This window comes from Primulina huaijiensis, chromosome 3, assembly GCF_012295235.1.
Source record: "Primulina huaijiensis isolate GDHJ02 chromosome 3, ASM1229523v2, whole genome shotgun sequence".
NCBI lineage: Eukaryota > Viridiplantae > Streptophyta > Magnoliopsida > Lamiales > Gesneriaceae > Primulina > Primulina huaijiensis.
Genome location: NC_133308.1, coordinates 20,182,237 through 20,197,559, shown reverse-complemented (window position 1 = coordinate 20,197,559; position 15,323 = coordinate 20,182,237). Strand labels below are relative to the sequence as shown.

Genomic DNA, 15,323 nt, shown 5'->3' with positions numbered 1-15,323 from the left:
GGGAAAAGTGGGAAAATGAAATACATTAATTAAATTTATATGATCGAGACTTTTCAGAGTAACATAGATTATTAGTTTTTGTCCAAAATTTGCATTCAAAATATTTTTGTAACATGTATTTCAAAAGTTTAATATATTTGGAATTTAAAATCTTGAGTCTTATAATTGATGCAAGAGTAGATCTTTTGTGAGACGGTCTCATGAATCTTTACCTGTGAGACGGATCAATCTTACCGATATTTATAGTCAAAATTTATAGTCAACATGGAACAATTCAAAATATGTGCGACATATCCATATCTTGTTCACTCACCGAACAAAGATGAATGGGCCTCCCTCTATGCATTATTATTCTTTCGATATTTTATTTCTTAATAAATGGATTGGGTGAATTTTTTCCCACAAAACTTCATGGGAGATTCTACAATGTTCCGTAAAAAATATTAATTTATATATCAAAAGTATTATATTTCAAGAAAAATATAAATCGAATTGAGCTGTCTCACAAATATAGATCCACAAGATTGTCTCACAACAGACATACTTTTTTTCTTAGTTGTGGTGAAGGTTTGTTTGTTACAATGAGTTTTGAACTCGTTATAATTAGGATTGTAAGTCCAATCTTTATATATAGCAAAAATTGGTACCATCCAAATTGATTCGCATCACACAAAACTCACGTGAGACAATTTCAAAGGTTAACATTGTGAGACGAATCTCTTACCGTAATTACAAAAAATATTACTTTTTATGTACAAAATAGTGTTTTTCACTGCAAAAATATCATTTTTTGTTAGTTATGTTACGATAAAATATATTGTTAATATGTGTTGATTTGAGTAAAAAAAATGTTACTTGTTATGTTTAACGTGTATTATATTTCACTGCAAAAGTATGATTTTTTTAATTATGTTATAAAGAAATATTGTGTGATATATGATGAGTTGAGTACAAAATATTATTTTTTATGTCAAAATTATTGTTTTTCCAGTTTTCATTGCATATATAGACCAAGTAGACCTATCTCACAGACATAGATCCGTAAAACCGTTGCACAGAAAACCACCTCTTCTCACAAATGAATAGGGATGTATGATTTTATGAATCGGTATTTTTTTACTTTATTATCTTGAAACTACAAGTAATAGAAGGATCTTGTAAAATATAACAATCCGCATATCCGATCCTTGGATTCTCGCACAGATTCTTTTCTAAAATATATACAGTTGAACCTTAAGACCCAAAAGCTAGAAAAATCCTTTGGTTTTTTCATATTTTGGTCTTTTCTTTTATTTTAGAACTAGCTCAGGCATATGGCCACCTTGTGCATGGATTTTAATTCGAATTGGACTTTTTATTTGTTCTGAACGGATGAATGGGGTAACATTGAATAACAAGAATCTACAATAATAATAATAATAAAAATAATAATAATAATAATTAATTTATCATATAAAGTTTGAATACTCTAAAGTATAGATAACAATGTAGAAATATTCTAGATGTTGCGTCCTGAGCTCAAGTCCGCACAAACGCAAATTCACAGTGAACCTCGATTTTTTTACACAAGTTGTAAAACCCGGGATTTTGTACAATCGTGATCATATCTTTTATTAATATGATTATACAAGGGTGGTGTAATCTTGGATATTAATATTTAAATAATTCAGAATATAAAATTTTTAAGGTTATCTAAGTTGTGTAGATAATTTTATCGTGTGCAGAATTATGAAGCTCGAAATTTAAGATGGTATTGATTACGTTGCAACTTGAAATTTTGGGATGAATAAATATATCACAATCCAAGAAATTTAATAAGGGATTTCGAATATAAGCAGATAAAGATAGAAGATTTGAGTTGATAATGAGATACCGGGATAAAAGATCAAGTAAAGGATAATAAAATCCCTAGAATTCGAATTTAATGGTGAATATATTACATAATTTCGAAATTTGTGGGATAAAAAGATGTAGATTTCAGTTATCACCTAATATCACGGATAGATCATGATTCTAGATGAAGATTTGATTCAGAGTTCAAATGCAACTATAACTCTTGATCACGATAGCAGCCAACCCCTATAAATAGAAGGGCCCTATAACTAGAAAATCACACCATTTTCTACTCCAAATTTTCTAGTTCCTTCCCCCTAGTTTCCTTAGGATTTTCGAGAGCCGCGAAGTGCTGCCGCCGTCCAGCCGTCGAAGTAGGAATTTCGAAAATTCCAGTGCAAGGAAACCTCTCTTTTTCACGTTTTTCTCAAGAATTTAAGGTAAGTGGGCTTGTTTTAAATTGTTGAATTTTCGGTGCATGTGTTTTCGTTTTTGGCCGAAAATTCGGTCGAGTACAATTCTTCTTCTACACCCTTCTGGTTACCATTTTTGGCATGAGTAATGTTTTAACACTGTGAGAATTCAACTTGATATGGGTGGGAATCCCAACCATACGTACCCTTACGCGGTGGGGGATATAACCGCTATACGGTCTCGTCCCCTTAGAGGAGTAAAAATTAGGGATTGATATCAGTAAATCATTGAAAGTAGATGAATCTCAGTGTCGGGTCAATGATGTGCACGTGATGTGAGTTATGTTTGCATGATATATATTTTCAAAAATTGCATGTTGTTTTATGTGCTCGAACGACTCCCACTTGCTGAGTATTTCTCAAAATACTCATCCCTTACAACATTCCCCGGATAAATCCAAAGAACAGGTTGAGGAAGAGGAATCCGAACAATTTTGGGGCTGGTGAATTTTTTTATTTTCGAGATTGGTAGGGAAGGATTTTCAAATTTTAGTGCTTTAAATCTTATGTAAGACGTTTCCGCATATTTTATTTTATTTCAGTTGTAAAGACTTTGATTTTGAGAATTATGATTAATAAACTGGTTTTCGGTTTATACTATGCTACGAGGCTGGTTGTTTTCAATTGTGTGATTGTTAAACGACGCCGATGTCAAATCCCGAGTTTCGGGGCGTGACATTTAAGTGGTATAAGAGCCGCCAGGTTCATAATCCAAGTGGAGGAATCGATTTTCGAAAAAAAAAACGAAAAATTTTCGGAAGAATTTTTACTCGAGGCCGTCGCTATTCCCTCCGAAACGGCCCAACGATCGATAATCACCACCCTAAAGTAGTGAGATAGGGGTCAAAATCGCGAAATTCTTTCGTTTAGGCCTCCGAAACCCCGTTTTTGCCGTTTTAGGAAAGTTTCGTAACCCCTATAACTTTTCGTAGGAAACTCCGAATTCGATTCCGTCAACTGTTTTGGAATCCTCTCAACATATGCTTCGAATCCATATTTCTATCTCAAAACTTTTCATTTTTGGAAATTTTAGAAAATTTTTAATTTTTCGGTACCCTACTCTATTTGTTCCTGATATTTTATTCTGTCACATTCTGAGCATTTTTTTTTTCAGGAAATGGCTCCACAGTTCCGCACTCGTGCCCAAGCTGCCATCCACATGAAGCAGCTTGCCCTTGGTAATCAGTCGCGCCTAATAAAGCGACTTAGAGCCAGGTTAGGCGAGAGAAAACAGGAGATTACGGCCCTAGCCACAAAAAAAGAGGAAATACATGCCCAGCTGAACAACGCAATCTATCAGGGAGAGCTGGTGAGAGGAGATAACATGGATTTGAGGGATGACATCGAGCATGGCCTGTATCGAGAGAGGAAGCTGCAAGAAGATGTCGAGCGGTACCGTAAAGAGTTGGAGGAAGAAAAGCAGCTAAATGCTAGGAGCAAGAAAAGACTGGAGAATTTAAGCGAGGCTATGAGCAGCCTTGCAAATGTGAGCCAGCATCTGACTCAGCAGGTTAACACTCCGAGGAACAAGAGCAAACAGGATAAGGCAGATCATGAGCAGAGCCAGCAGCATACCAGTGATCTGTTGGACGAGGCAGAGGCAGATATCCTGGAGTTAAAGACGCAGGTGGCACAACTTAATGCCGAAAATGCCCAGCTCACTCAGATGGTAGAGCTACTTCAGGAAGGAGAGCCGGATGAGGAGCCAGAAGAGGAAGAGCCTATAGAGATAGAGGAGCCTATAGCAGCCATTGGAGATGGGGAGATAGAAGATTAGACTAGGGTGTCTTAGTGACTTTTTTCTTGTTCTAGGAGTTATTTTTTTCCATTGTAGCTACGTTTTTTTTTCAAAATTCAGTACATTGATTTATTTCCTTTAGATTGGTCATGTCCATTTTAATTCTTTTGAGAAATCAATAAAATATTTTATTTGTTCCATTGATTTCAATTTATTTCCGCACAATCTGTTGCATGAACTCTACTCGTACAGCAAATTCTTGGAACTTGTAATTGTAGGAAATGGCCGGCAGACCCCCGATACAGAACCACAACCCGCGTTATGCTAATACCGACCGTGAAGGCAGACAGGAGGATGGACAGGGAAATGGACCCCCGCCTACAGTCAACCTAAGCCGAGCTGATCTTATGGCCATAGCCACCATTGTGGCGACTACACTGTAAGGGTTGGGAAACCAGAACGCCAATCAGCCACCACCACCTCCACCACCAAATGAGATCAAGTTCCACTATGAATCAATCCGTAAGAACATGTGTCCAACCTTCAGTGGAGATGCAGACCCTGAAGTCAACCAGAGTTGGCTGAAAAGTGTAGAGACTCAGCATCGACTATTGGAAGTTCCCGAGGCACTGAGAGTGGACGTGACTGTGCCTTTCTTGGAGGATAGAGCAGGTAAGTGGTGGGAAGCAATCTCGCCAGCCATGACAGCTGCAGGACCAATCACATGGCAACAATTTCGAGAAGTTTTTCTGAAACAGTATTATCCAGCCGAATTCAGACTGCAGAAATTGAGTGAGTTTGAAAATCTCACTCAAACTCCGGATATGTCAGTTGTAGAATACACCTCCCAGTTCAATGCCCTTGGATCTTATCCTCCGGCAATCATGGCGGACGAAGCTTTGAAATTACATCGCTTCAAAAAGGGATTGAACAGCTGGATCCAATCAGCTCTAGCAGTCTACCAACCCGACAACTTTCCAGACCTGATGGGCGTAGCTATCCGAGCTGAAACCGACATCCGCCGAAGAGAAGGAGAAAATAAGAACAAGTGTCCTCATATCGGTCAGTCTTCTCAGAGTGGTCAGAAGCTCAGGAAACCCAATCAATCAGGCGGACTTGCTTCAGGGCAACCCTCAACGGCCAACTATCAAGGACCCAAGCCGTGCCCAACGTGCCATTTCAAACACACAGGGGAGTGCCGAAGAACTAATGGTGTATGCTTCGGATGTGGGAAAGCGGGGCACCGAATTGCCGAATGTCCTACTACTGCAAACCAAGCAGCCGGGCCCAACAAGGGAACTGGGACAAATACAGGAGCTAACCTTAACAAGCCAAATGAAAGCAAACCTAACGCCAGGGTCTTTGCTATGACTCAAGAAGAGGCCGACGACGCCAATGAAGTTGTGTCATGTACCATCCTAATTCAAAAAGTACCTGCTTACACGTTATTTGATTGTGATGCTACGCATTCCTTTATGTCTAAAAGATTTGCTAAGAAATTAGGACTTAAGCCCGAATCACTAGCCGAACCTTTTCGAATAGCCACACCTGCAAGTAAGACCATCGAAACTCATGATATTCACAGGGACTGTATGATCAGTATCGGTAATCAGACTTTCAGCGCAGACTTAATACAATTAATTCTGGCCGACTTCGACATCATTCTAGGAATGGATTGGTTAGCAAAAAATAATGCAATGGTGGACTGTAAAGGGAAAAGAGTTAAACTCCGAACCCTGAATCAGGAAGAGATCGTGTATCACGATAAATCCAAGGAACGAAAATCACTCCTTTCCGCTTCCCAAGCATGGAGGGCCATGAAATCCGGAGAAGACATCTACCTAGCAATGATCAGCGAAGTGCAAGGAGAAGTCGAACTGAGAATAGAAGACATCCCAATAGTATGTGAGTTCCCGGATGTTTTTCTAGAAGAACTCCCAGGGACAGTCCCGGAGCACGAAGTTGAGTTCGAAATTAATCTGGTTCATGGTGCAGCACCAATTTCTAAAGCACCTTACAGGATGGCGCCAGCTGAACTCAAGGATCTAAAAGAGCAACTCCAAGAATTGCTGGACAAAAAGCGAATTCGACCTATTGTGTCCCCATGGGGAGCGCCAATACTCTTTGTAAAGAAGAAAGATGGGAGTATGAGATTGTGCATTGACTATAGGGAACTGAACAAGATCACTATCAAGAACAAGTACCCTCTACCAAGGATAGACGACCTATTTGATCAGCTGAAAGGAGCCGCAGTCTTTTCTAAATTGGATCTGAGGACAGGATACCACCAACTGAAAGTCAGGGCTGAAGACATCCCCAAAACAGCTTTTCGAAAAAGATATGGGCATTATGAGTTCACAGTGATGCCTTTTGGGCTGACCAATGCGCCTGCAGCCTTCATGGACTTAATGAATAGAGTGTTCAAGCCATTCCTGGATCAGTTCATAGTTGTATTTATTGATGACATCCTCGTCTATTCTTCCAATGAGAAAGATCACGAAGAGCACCTCCGCCTTACACTGCAGACGTTGAGAGAGAATGAGCTCTATGCTAAGTTTAAGAAATGTGAGTTCTGACTAAAGAGAGTATCCTTTTTAGGACATGTGATCTCTGAAGCAGGAGTATCAGTGGACCCCAAGAAGGTCGAGGCAATTACAGAGTGGCCAAAGCCTAAGAACGCCACCGACATCAAGAGTTTCTTTGGACTGGCAGGTTATTACAGAAAATACGTAGAAGGTTTTTCCTCAATCGCCATACCACTGACTAAACTCACTCAGAAGAATTCTAAGTTCGTCTGGGACGAAGGTTGCGAGAAAAGTTTTCAGACATTAAAAGAAAAGCTCGCATACACGCCAGTACTCATCCTACCCACTGAAGATATGGAATTCACCATCTACAGTGACGCATCTAAGGAAGGCTTGGGATGCGTACTCATGTAAGAGGGAAGAGTGATCGCCTACGCATCAAGGCAGTTGAAACCGCACGAGCAGAACTACCCTACGCATGACCTGGAGCTTGCATCAGTTGTCTTTGCCTTAAAAATTTGGAGGCACTATCTCTATGGCGCCAAGTGCGAAATTTTCACAGATCACCAGAGCCTCAAGTACTTGTTCACCCAAAAAGAACTTAATATGAGGCAAAGACGGTGGATCGAACTCCTGAAGGATTACGACCTGACTATTAGTTACCATCCGGGTAAAGCGAACAAGGTGGCCGATGCTCTGAGTCGGAAAAAAGAGAGCAAGATCACTCTGGCCTCACTCTCCGCGAGGCCATGTCTGCAAGAGATAGTCAAGTTAAACCAGGACCGAGACCCTGAGCTAAAGAAAATTAAGGGACAAGTTGAAAGTGGGAAGTCTCAAGATCTACAAATCGATGACAAAGGAGTCTTCTTATGGATGAAAGGACGACTGTGTGTATCAGACAGCGATAACCTTCGCCAAGAAATACTGTCAGAAGCACACAAGTCCAAATTTTCAGTCCATCCAGGGAGTACAAAAATGTACAGAGATCTTAAGAGCAATTTTTGGTGGAATGGAATGAAAAGGGACGTGGTAGAATTTGTCGCTAAATGCCGAGGGTGTCAACAGGTCAAAGCAGAGCACCAACGACCTGGAGGATTATTGCAACCGTTGGAGATACCTGAATAGAAATGGGAACATATCTCCATGGACTTTGTGGTAGAGTTACCGAAGTCGAGGCAAGGTCAGGACGAAATATGGGTAATTGTTGATAGGCTTACAAAATCCGCACACTTTCTACCCGTCCGGATGAACTACAATCTGGACAAGTTGGCCACACTGTATATGGACAATGTTGTACGAATTCATGGGGTACCAGTGAGCATCCTGTCTGACAGAGACCCAATCTCACGTTTTTGGAAGAGCTTTCAGAGGGCCATGGGAACGAAAGTGACTCTTAGTACGGCCTATCATCCACAAATCGATGGCCAAACTGAGAGAACAATTCAAACCCTGGAAGACATGCTGCGAGCCTGCGCCATAGAATTCAGTAGCAACTGGAGCAATCATCTACCCTTGATCGAGTTTGCCTATAATAACAGCTATCACAGCAGTATTGGGATGGCCCCATACGAAGCTCTGTATGGGAGGAAAATGCCGATCACCCTTATATTGGGATGAAGTGGGAGAAAAAGCAATAGTAGGACCCAAGCTCGTACAGATAACAATAGACAAGGTTACAGTAGTCCGAGAGAAACTCAAGGCAGCTCAAGATCGACAAAAGAGTTGGGCAGACCTGAAAAGAAGGCCAGTAGAATTCAACATTGGCGAGAAGGCTTACGTAAAAGTTTCGCCTATGAAAGGAGTGGTCCGATTCAGTAAAGCTGAGAAGCTGAACCCTCGTTATGTGGGACCCTTTGAGATTTTGGAAAAAGTGGACACGCTAGCATACAGATTAGCACTGCCAACAAGCATGTCTAGAATTCACAACGTTTTTCACGTGTCCCAACTACGGAAATACATCTCGGACCCAAGCCACGTGTTGGAAGCAGAACCGCTCATGATCGAAAGTAACTTGGGAGAAGAGCTGAAGTACGAAGAAGTTCCCATTAGAATTGTGGATACCAAGGACCAAGTACTAAGGCGACGAATCATTCCCTACGTCAAGGTGCAATGGTCTAAGCACAAAGAAAGAGAAGCCACGTGGGAGCTAGAAGAAAGGATGAGGGACCAATACCCGTACCTCTTCATAGACCAAGCCAACCCAAGTTTCGAGGACGAAACTTCCCATAAGGAGGGAGGGATGTAAAACCCGGGATTTTGTACAATCGTGATCATATCTTTTATTAATGTGATTATACTAGGATGGTGTAATCTTGGATATTAATATTTAAATCATTCAGAATATAAAATTTTTAAGGTTATCTAAGTTGTGTAGATAATTTTATCGTGTGCAGAATTATTAAGCTCGAAATTTAAGATGGTATTGATTACGTTGCAACTTGAAATTTTGGGATGAATAAATATATCACAATCCAAGAAATTTCATAAGGAATTTCGAATATAAGCAGATAAAGATCGAAGATTTGAGTTGATAATGAGATACCGGGATAAAAGATCAAGCAAAGGATAATAAAATCCCTAGAATTCGAATTTAATGGTGAATATATTACATAATTTCGAAATTTGTGGGATAAAAAGATGTAGATTTCGGTTATCACCCAATATCACGGATAGATCATGATTCTAGATGAATATTTGATTCAGAGTTCAAATGCAACTATAATTCTTGATCACGATAGCAGCCAACCCCTATAAATAGGAGGGCCCTATAACTCGAAAATCACACCATTTTCTACTCCAAATTTTCGAGTTCCTTCCCCCTAGTTTCCTTAGGATTTGCGAGAGCCGCGAAGTGCTGCCGCCGTCCAGCCGTCGAAGTAGGAATTTCGAAAATTCCAGTGCAAGGAAACCTATCTTTTTTCACGTTTTTCTCAAAAATTTAAGGTAAGTGGACTTGTTTTAAATTTTTGAATTTTCGGTGCATGTGTTTTCGTTTTTGGCCAAAAATTCGGTCGAGTACAATTCTTCTTTTACACCCTTCTGGTTACGATTTTTGGCATGAGTAATGTTTTGACACTGTGAGAATTTAACTTGTAATGGGTGGGAATCCCAACCATACGTACCCTTACGCGGTGGGGGATATAACCGCTATACGATCTCGTCCCCTTAGAGGAGTAAAAATTAGGGACTGATATCAGTAAACCATTGAAAGTAGATGAATCTCAGTGTCGGGTCAATGATGTGCACGTGATGTGAGTTATGTTTGCATGATATATATATTTTCGAAAATTGCATGTTGTTTTATGTGCTCGAACGACTCCCACTTGCTGAGTATTTCTCAAAATACTCACCACTTACAACCTTCCCTAGATAAATCCGAAGAACAGGTTGAGGAAGAGGAATCCGAACAATTTTGGGGCTGGTGAATTTTTTTATTTTCGAGATTGGTAGGGAAGGATTTTCAAATTTTAGTGCTTTAAATCTTATGTAAGACGTTTCCGCATATTTTATTTTATTTCAGTTGTAAAAACTTTGATTTTGAGAATTATGATTAATAAACTGATTTTCGGTTTATACTATGTTACGAGGCTGGTTGTTTTCAATTGTGTGATTGTTAAACGATGCCGATGTCAAATCCCGAGTTTCGGGGCGTGACACAAGTGCAGTAGAAATCATTATAAACCATTTTTTATAATTTTTTTCCCTCAAGTATGTTGGATAGGTGCATCACGCTAGAAATGTTGAGAATTTTCGAAGACGAGAGCACGGGAGATGAAAAGCTAACATTCATGCTTCCAAAAAAATAAATATAAGAACAAAATTGAATATTATCTTTTTTTTTCCCGACTTTATCTTATTTTGAAATTTCTCCAATAGAAACTTCCTCTTTCGCAGAAAAAAAATTGTTATTATCATTTTAAACCAAATCCCATTATACATTACATTTTAGTAAAAATACGCTATTTTTAAAGTTTAAGATTATTTTTTTCCTGATAATTTTTATTATATATAATTTGGCACCTACAGAATTAATAATCATATTTTCCCAAAACTCTCGAAACAAAAACTAACACTCCTGGCCTTTGTATATTTTATTTGAAATCTCATCTTCTATAAATGTAATATAGCTAGTAAGCTTAATTAATTGTCACGATGTCTGATTATACACCGAGTAATTAAGCTTAATTAATTGGTTATCATATTTGAATTCGTACATACTTTGCTTAATAATATTGCTTTTAATAATTAGTTACGAAGATGCATACAAAAATTACATACGAAAGAAGATTACAATACGGCTACTTAAAATATAAAATTCGAAATGATTCGAAATATTAAAAAAAAAAAAAAAAAAGTTGTTTCTGAAGTCATCAGTAGGCTCCTCTTATATATATGAGTAAAGAGCTGATGATTCTTGAAATGCATTTCCATCTTCCGATCCGAAAATATTATGGAATATAATCCTGTCAATTAAACAAGAAATAAATGTTATATATATATTACGTTTTCTGAGTTCGATATTCTAAAATTATACATTTTCCAATGTCTTCATAATTTTTTTGAGACTCATATTTGGAGATTTTTAAAAGCTTTAATCCAATCATTTAAACAAATTTATTAAGGAAAAAAGTCGGTAGATGACTCCAATAAATTTAAATATTTTTTTACATTTTTTTACCACGAGTTAGGATTATATATATATATAAAATAAAAGAGTGGGATATTTTGATAATAGTGATATGATTGGGATATGCCCTTGCATGCATGAGTGAACAAACAAGAACCCAAAAGCTCCAAAAGAAAGAAAAAAGAATGATGGACCTGAAAATAAAGTCAATGAATAAAGAATATCAAAACAAAAAAGAGTATCCTTCACAAAAATATACCTAAATAAATAATAATATACGAACCCTTTTAATTTTTCATCTGTAGGTGGGAAACGGCACGTAGCCGGACTCGATTCGCCGGAGATCCTCCATCAGAATCTCGAAATGCCTTTTCACCTCCTCGGCGGATTTGCCGCCGCCCATGGCCTGGGCTATGTTATGCCAGCGGTCGGGGGTGTCCTTGTCGAAGCGAGCCAATGCCTTCTCGAACAGTTTGTTTTCTTGGGGCGTCCACCCGGTTGAACTCAGTGAACTTGAGGCCATGATATCCAAGAAAACGAAACTGATCGATATGTGTTTTGAGTTGGGATGATTGTAGAAAATTTTGCATGGGCTGCCCTTTTATATACTGCGGGGGTGGGGTGGGGTGGGGGTGGGGTAGGGGGAATCTCTATATTTGGCTAAAGTTGGAATGAGTGACTCGTCTGCACCACGACCACAAGTAGCTGGCTAATTAATTAACTTAGTGGGTCGAGTGATTTTACTACATTTTGAAGAGAACTTATATTTTATTTTCGAAATTTAAATATAAATTTTGGGTAGGGGTGGGCATAAAATCCGGAAAACAGAAAAAACCGACCGAACCGAATAATTCGGTTTAAATGGTTCGGTTTTTCGGTCGGTTACGGTTTTAAAATTTATGAAATTCGGTTTTTCGGTTTGGTTTTCGGTTTTAATCCCCCAAAAAACTGAATAACCGAACCGACCATATTATTATTAATTATAGGTTTTTTAGGTATAATGGGCCATTTAAGTATAAGACTTTTTATCTATAATGGACTAATATTAGAATTTAGGAACTTAGTATCATTAACCCTCTATTTTCAATCCGACGTTTTTTCTTCTTTCTCACCACTCACCAGTCGACTTTTCTTCTTTCTCACCACTTACCAGTCGACGTTTTCTTTTCTTTTATGTATATATTTCTTTATTTTTTTTGTAAGATAATTGGTATTTCATTCGAGCTGGTTGACACCTTAATTATCATCATTCCTATTACTGAATATTCCATCGGATTCATGCATTTCCGTGTTTACATGGTTAATTAGTGATAATAATTTTATTTCTTAACAAAATTTTTGATAACCGCATATAACCAACCGTATAAACCGAACCGTATTACAAAAAAACCAAACCGAACCGTAATAAAATGGTTTGGTTTTGGACTAGAGATATTCAAAACTGAAAACCGAAAAACCGAACCGTTGTAGAGTAAAACCGGACCAAATCGACCGTTGCCCACCCCTAATTTTGGGATTACATTAACATTGTTAAGGGAAAATTCTAAATTTGGTTTTTCATATTTATCATTTTGTGATTTTGATTATCTGTATTATCGGATTTCACTTCTACTCTATTATCTTTTTTTGGATAAATTTTTTTTTAATTAGTCTTTGAAGTTGTATGTTTTGGACTTTAGTTATTAACTTTTTATTCTCATCCAATAACTTGAATTTTTTAGTATTTTTTTGTCCCTAACAACTAAATTCATCGAATATGATTTATTTGACATCGACGTTCTTCTACGTGACGAGAATAAAACATATATTATGTACATTAAAATTCATGAAAGCAAAAAAACAAAAAACAAAAACAAAAAAAACAAAATTACCTCAATACTCAACATGAGAGGAAAAAAGTTTGTTGTTTCTCTTTAATTTTTAATTAGTAGATTTTAATATATGTAATATATGCTTTATTCCTGGTACATGAGCTACATAGAGGGACATCGGTGTCAAATAAACGCGGATTTAGTGGTTTCCGTAAATAAAGGACAAAAAAAATCCCAAATTACTGGATTAAAATAAAACTTAAACAAGTTACAAAACTAAAATTCAAAACAGATCTACAAAACTAAAATCCAAAACATGCCAACTTAAAAAAATAAAATCACAATTTTTTCCCCCAATTCTAGTCTTTTTCCTATATGTTGCTGATGTGTTTAGTGTCACGTAAATATTTTAATTAAAAATTANAAAAAAAAAAAAAAAAAAAAAAAAAAAAAAAAAAAAAAAACAAGTACATGAAAAAGACTCAATATTATAGCACAACCAATCAAATCGAAGAATTAACTATATATGATAGAAAAAATAATTTTCCCTATTTGATATTAATGGCTCATAATTATTTGGATCTTATTATAGACATGTATATTAGTTCGTCATTTCAAATTCTTCCAAAACAAGAAGAAAAATGTATCGAACAAAGAAGGAAAATTTGGAATAACTATTTCAAGTCTTTATTCAAACATGAAAGATGAATTTGAGTGAGAATTTTTTTATTATTATTTGTCATAAAGATTTTTACCTCTGAATTAACATATATAGTATTATTACACAGTAAATTAGTAAAAGACAGGAGTTCGTGGATGCCAGGTTTCCTCGGGAGTTTAGCATGTCTTTATTCATGGTTTCATTGAACTGAATTTTCCTGAAATCACAATTCCTATTTTTGGCAAGCAAAATTTTATTTATTTTTTTTTGTTTTTAAAAGGAAGAACTTAACCAAATCGATCAATGTAGGCTTTTGTTGGGGCTCATATATACATATCATTGGAATTGAAGTTTTGGACTCTTTCAGTTCCTAAGAAAACACTCCGACCTCATTCACTAGAATCCAAAATACTTCGCGTTGAATACATGCATGTCTCATCGTTCACATCAAATGATCGATAACCAGATGAATTTTACAAAAATACCCTCATCAATTTAGAAAAATAAATTTTTTTCGTTTAATAAGAAATACCATATAAGTATTAAATGATAATTCCACCTTAAATATCAATTTTTGAGCAATATTGACAGTGTCAAGAACAGTATTTACACCTTAGATATATTATCGTGGTCATAAATCGTCAAATTATCGACGTCAAAGACCCCTCAAACTCGAGTCCTAGCTCGAAACAAGCTTCGTTTGGCCCGTGAGATGGGCATAGACTTCGCATTAATACGCACCACTAAATACTGTATTTTTTCACCATTCATTAGTTTGTGCAACGTGAAGTCATACTCGAAAACTTAGTTATTCCAAATATCGAGATCCAGAAATTTTAATTTTGATCAAACAAGCTGCCGTTCTCTAAATTAATTATGATATATTTGGACCCCATGATTGGCACGATTACATGAACCTCGGTATAAAATCCCTCATCTACATATTAATTTATACTAAAATTTTGAAATTCTACTTGGTTCTCATGCATTTTTAGTTATTTTTGTCGAGGTATTGATATGACTCTAGAAAATGTCCACAATAATGTCAGTACTTTAATGAAAAATAATTAAAATTTTGAAAAATGGCATATTAGACTAAAACCAAATTTTGAATAATTAGATTACCAAAACACAAAATAGGTCTAACTATAGGAGTTGTACGTGGTTCAAAAATGCCTTTAATCCATGCCATCAATATTTGGTTAATATAAAATATTTCAAATGGTGTATACTTGCACTTCAAATTGAAGTGGTTCAATGAAATCATGATAAAGCTTCATAATGTTGATAAAGATCAAAGAAATAAAGAAGAAATTTGTCCCAAATTCATATGGTTTTCGAACTCTTTTCTTGTCTCCCCAAACTACCATATATACGTTTATGAGGTTCATGTAATTCTTGTACCAAACTTTAATATAAAATAAATGATGGGCACATACATGTAAATTATGAAAAATATTGGGCATTTATTAAAACCAATGTCGAGAGTACGTGATGCGTAAATTTATTTTTGACTTATGAAATGATATATGTTAGGACCTTTTAGTTTTGGTGATGTGCTGAATCTTAAGATTAAGAAAAACCAGTACGAGACATCATCATTATACTAGACTACAAGAAAACATAAGCAGTAGTCTGGACTCCATTAGATCAAT

General features: G+C 36.7%; 3 protein-coding genes across 3 annotated transcripts; 2 read left to right on the top strand and 1 right to left on the bottom strand.

Moving 5' to 3' along the window:
• Positions 1–4,325: 4,325 nt before the first annotated feature.
• On the top strand, positions 4,326–6,983 carry LOC140972541 (uncharacterized). Its single transcript, XM_073434955.1, has 3 exons — positions 4,326–4,483; positions 4,592–6,609; positions 6,661–6,983. Exons 1-3 carry the CDS (start codon positions 4,326–4,328, stop codon positions 6,981–6,983), a joined length of 2,499 nt encoding a protein of 832 aa, XP_073291056.1.
• A 192-nt stretch (positions 6,984–7,175) lies between these two features.
• LOC140972540 (uncharacterized) lies at positions 7,176–7,694 on the top strand. The gene is made up of 2 exons (XM_073434954.1): positions 7,176–7,495; positions 7,592–7,694. The coding sequence occupies exons 1-2, from the start codon at positions 7,176–7,178 to the stop codon at positions 7,692–7,694; spliced, it is 423 nt and encodes a 140-aa protein (XP_073291055.1).
• Positions 7,695–11,390: 3,696 nt separating this feature from the next.
• LOC140972218 (protein RADIALIS-like 3) lies at positions 11,391–11,773 on the bottom strand. Its single transcript, XM_073434669.1, has one exon. It carries the CDS (start codon positions 11,717–11,719, stop codon positions 11,492–11,494), a length of 228 nt encoding a protein of 75 aa, XP_073290770.1. The 5' UTR covers positions 11,720–11,773; the 3' UTR covers positions 11,391–11,491.
• Between the last annotated feature and the right edge of the window lie 3,550 nt (positions 11,774–15,323).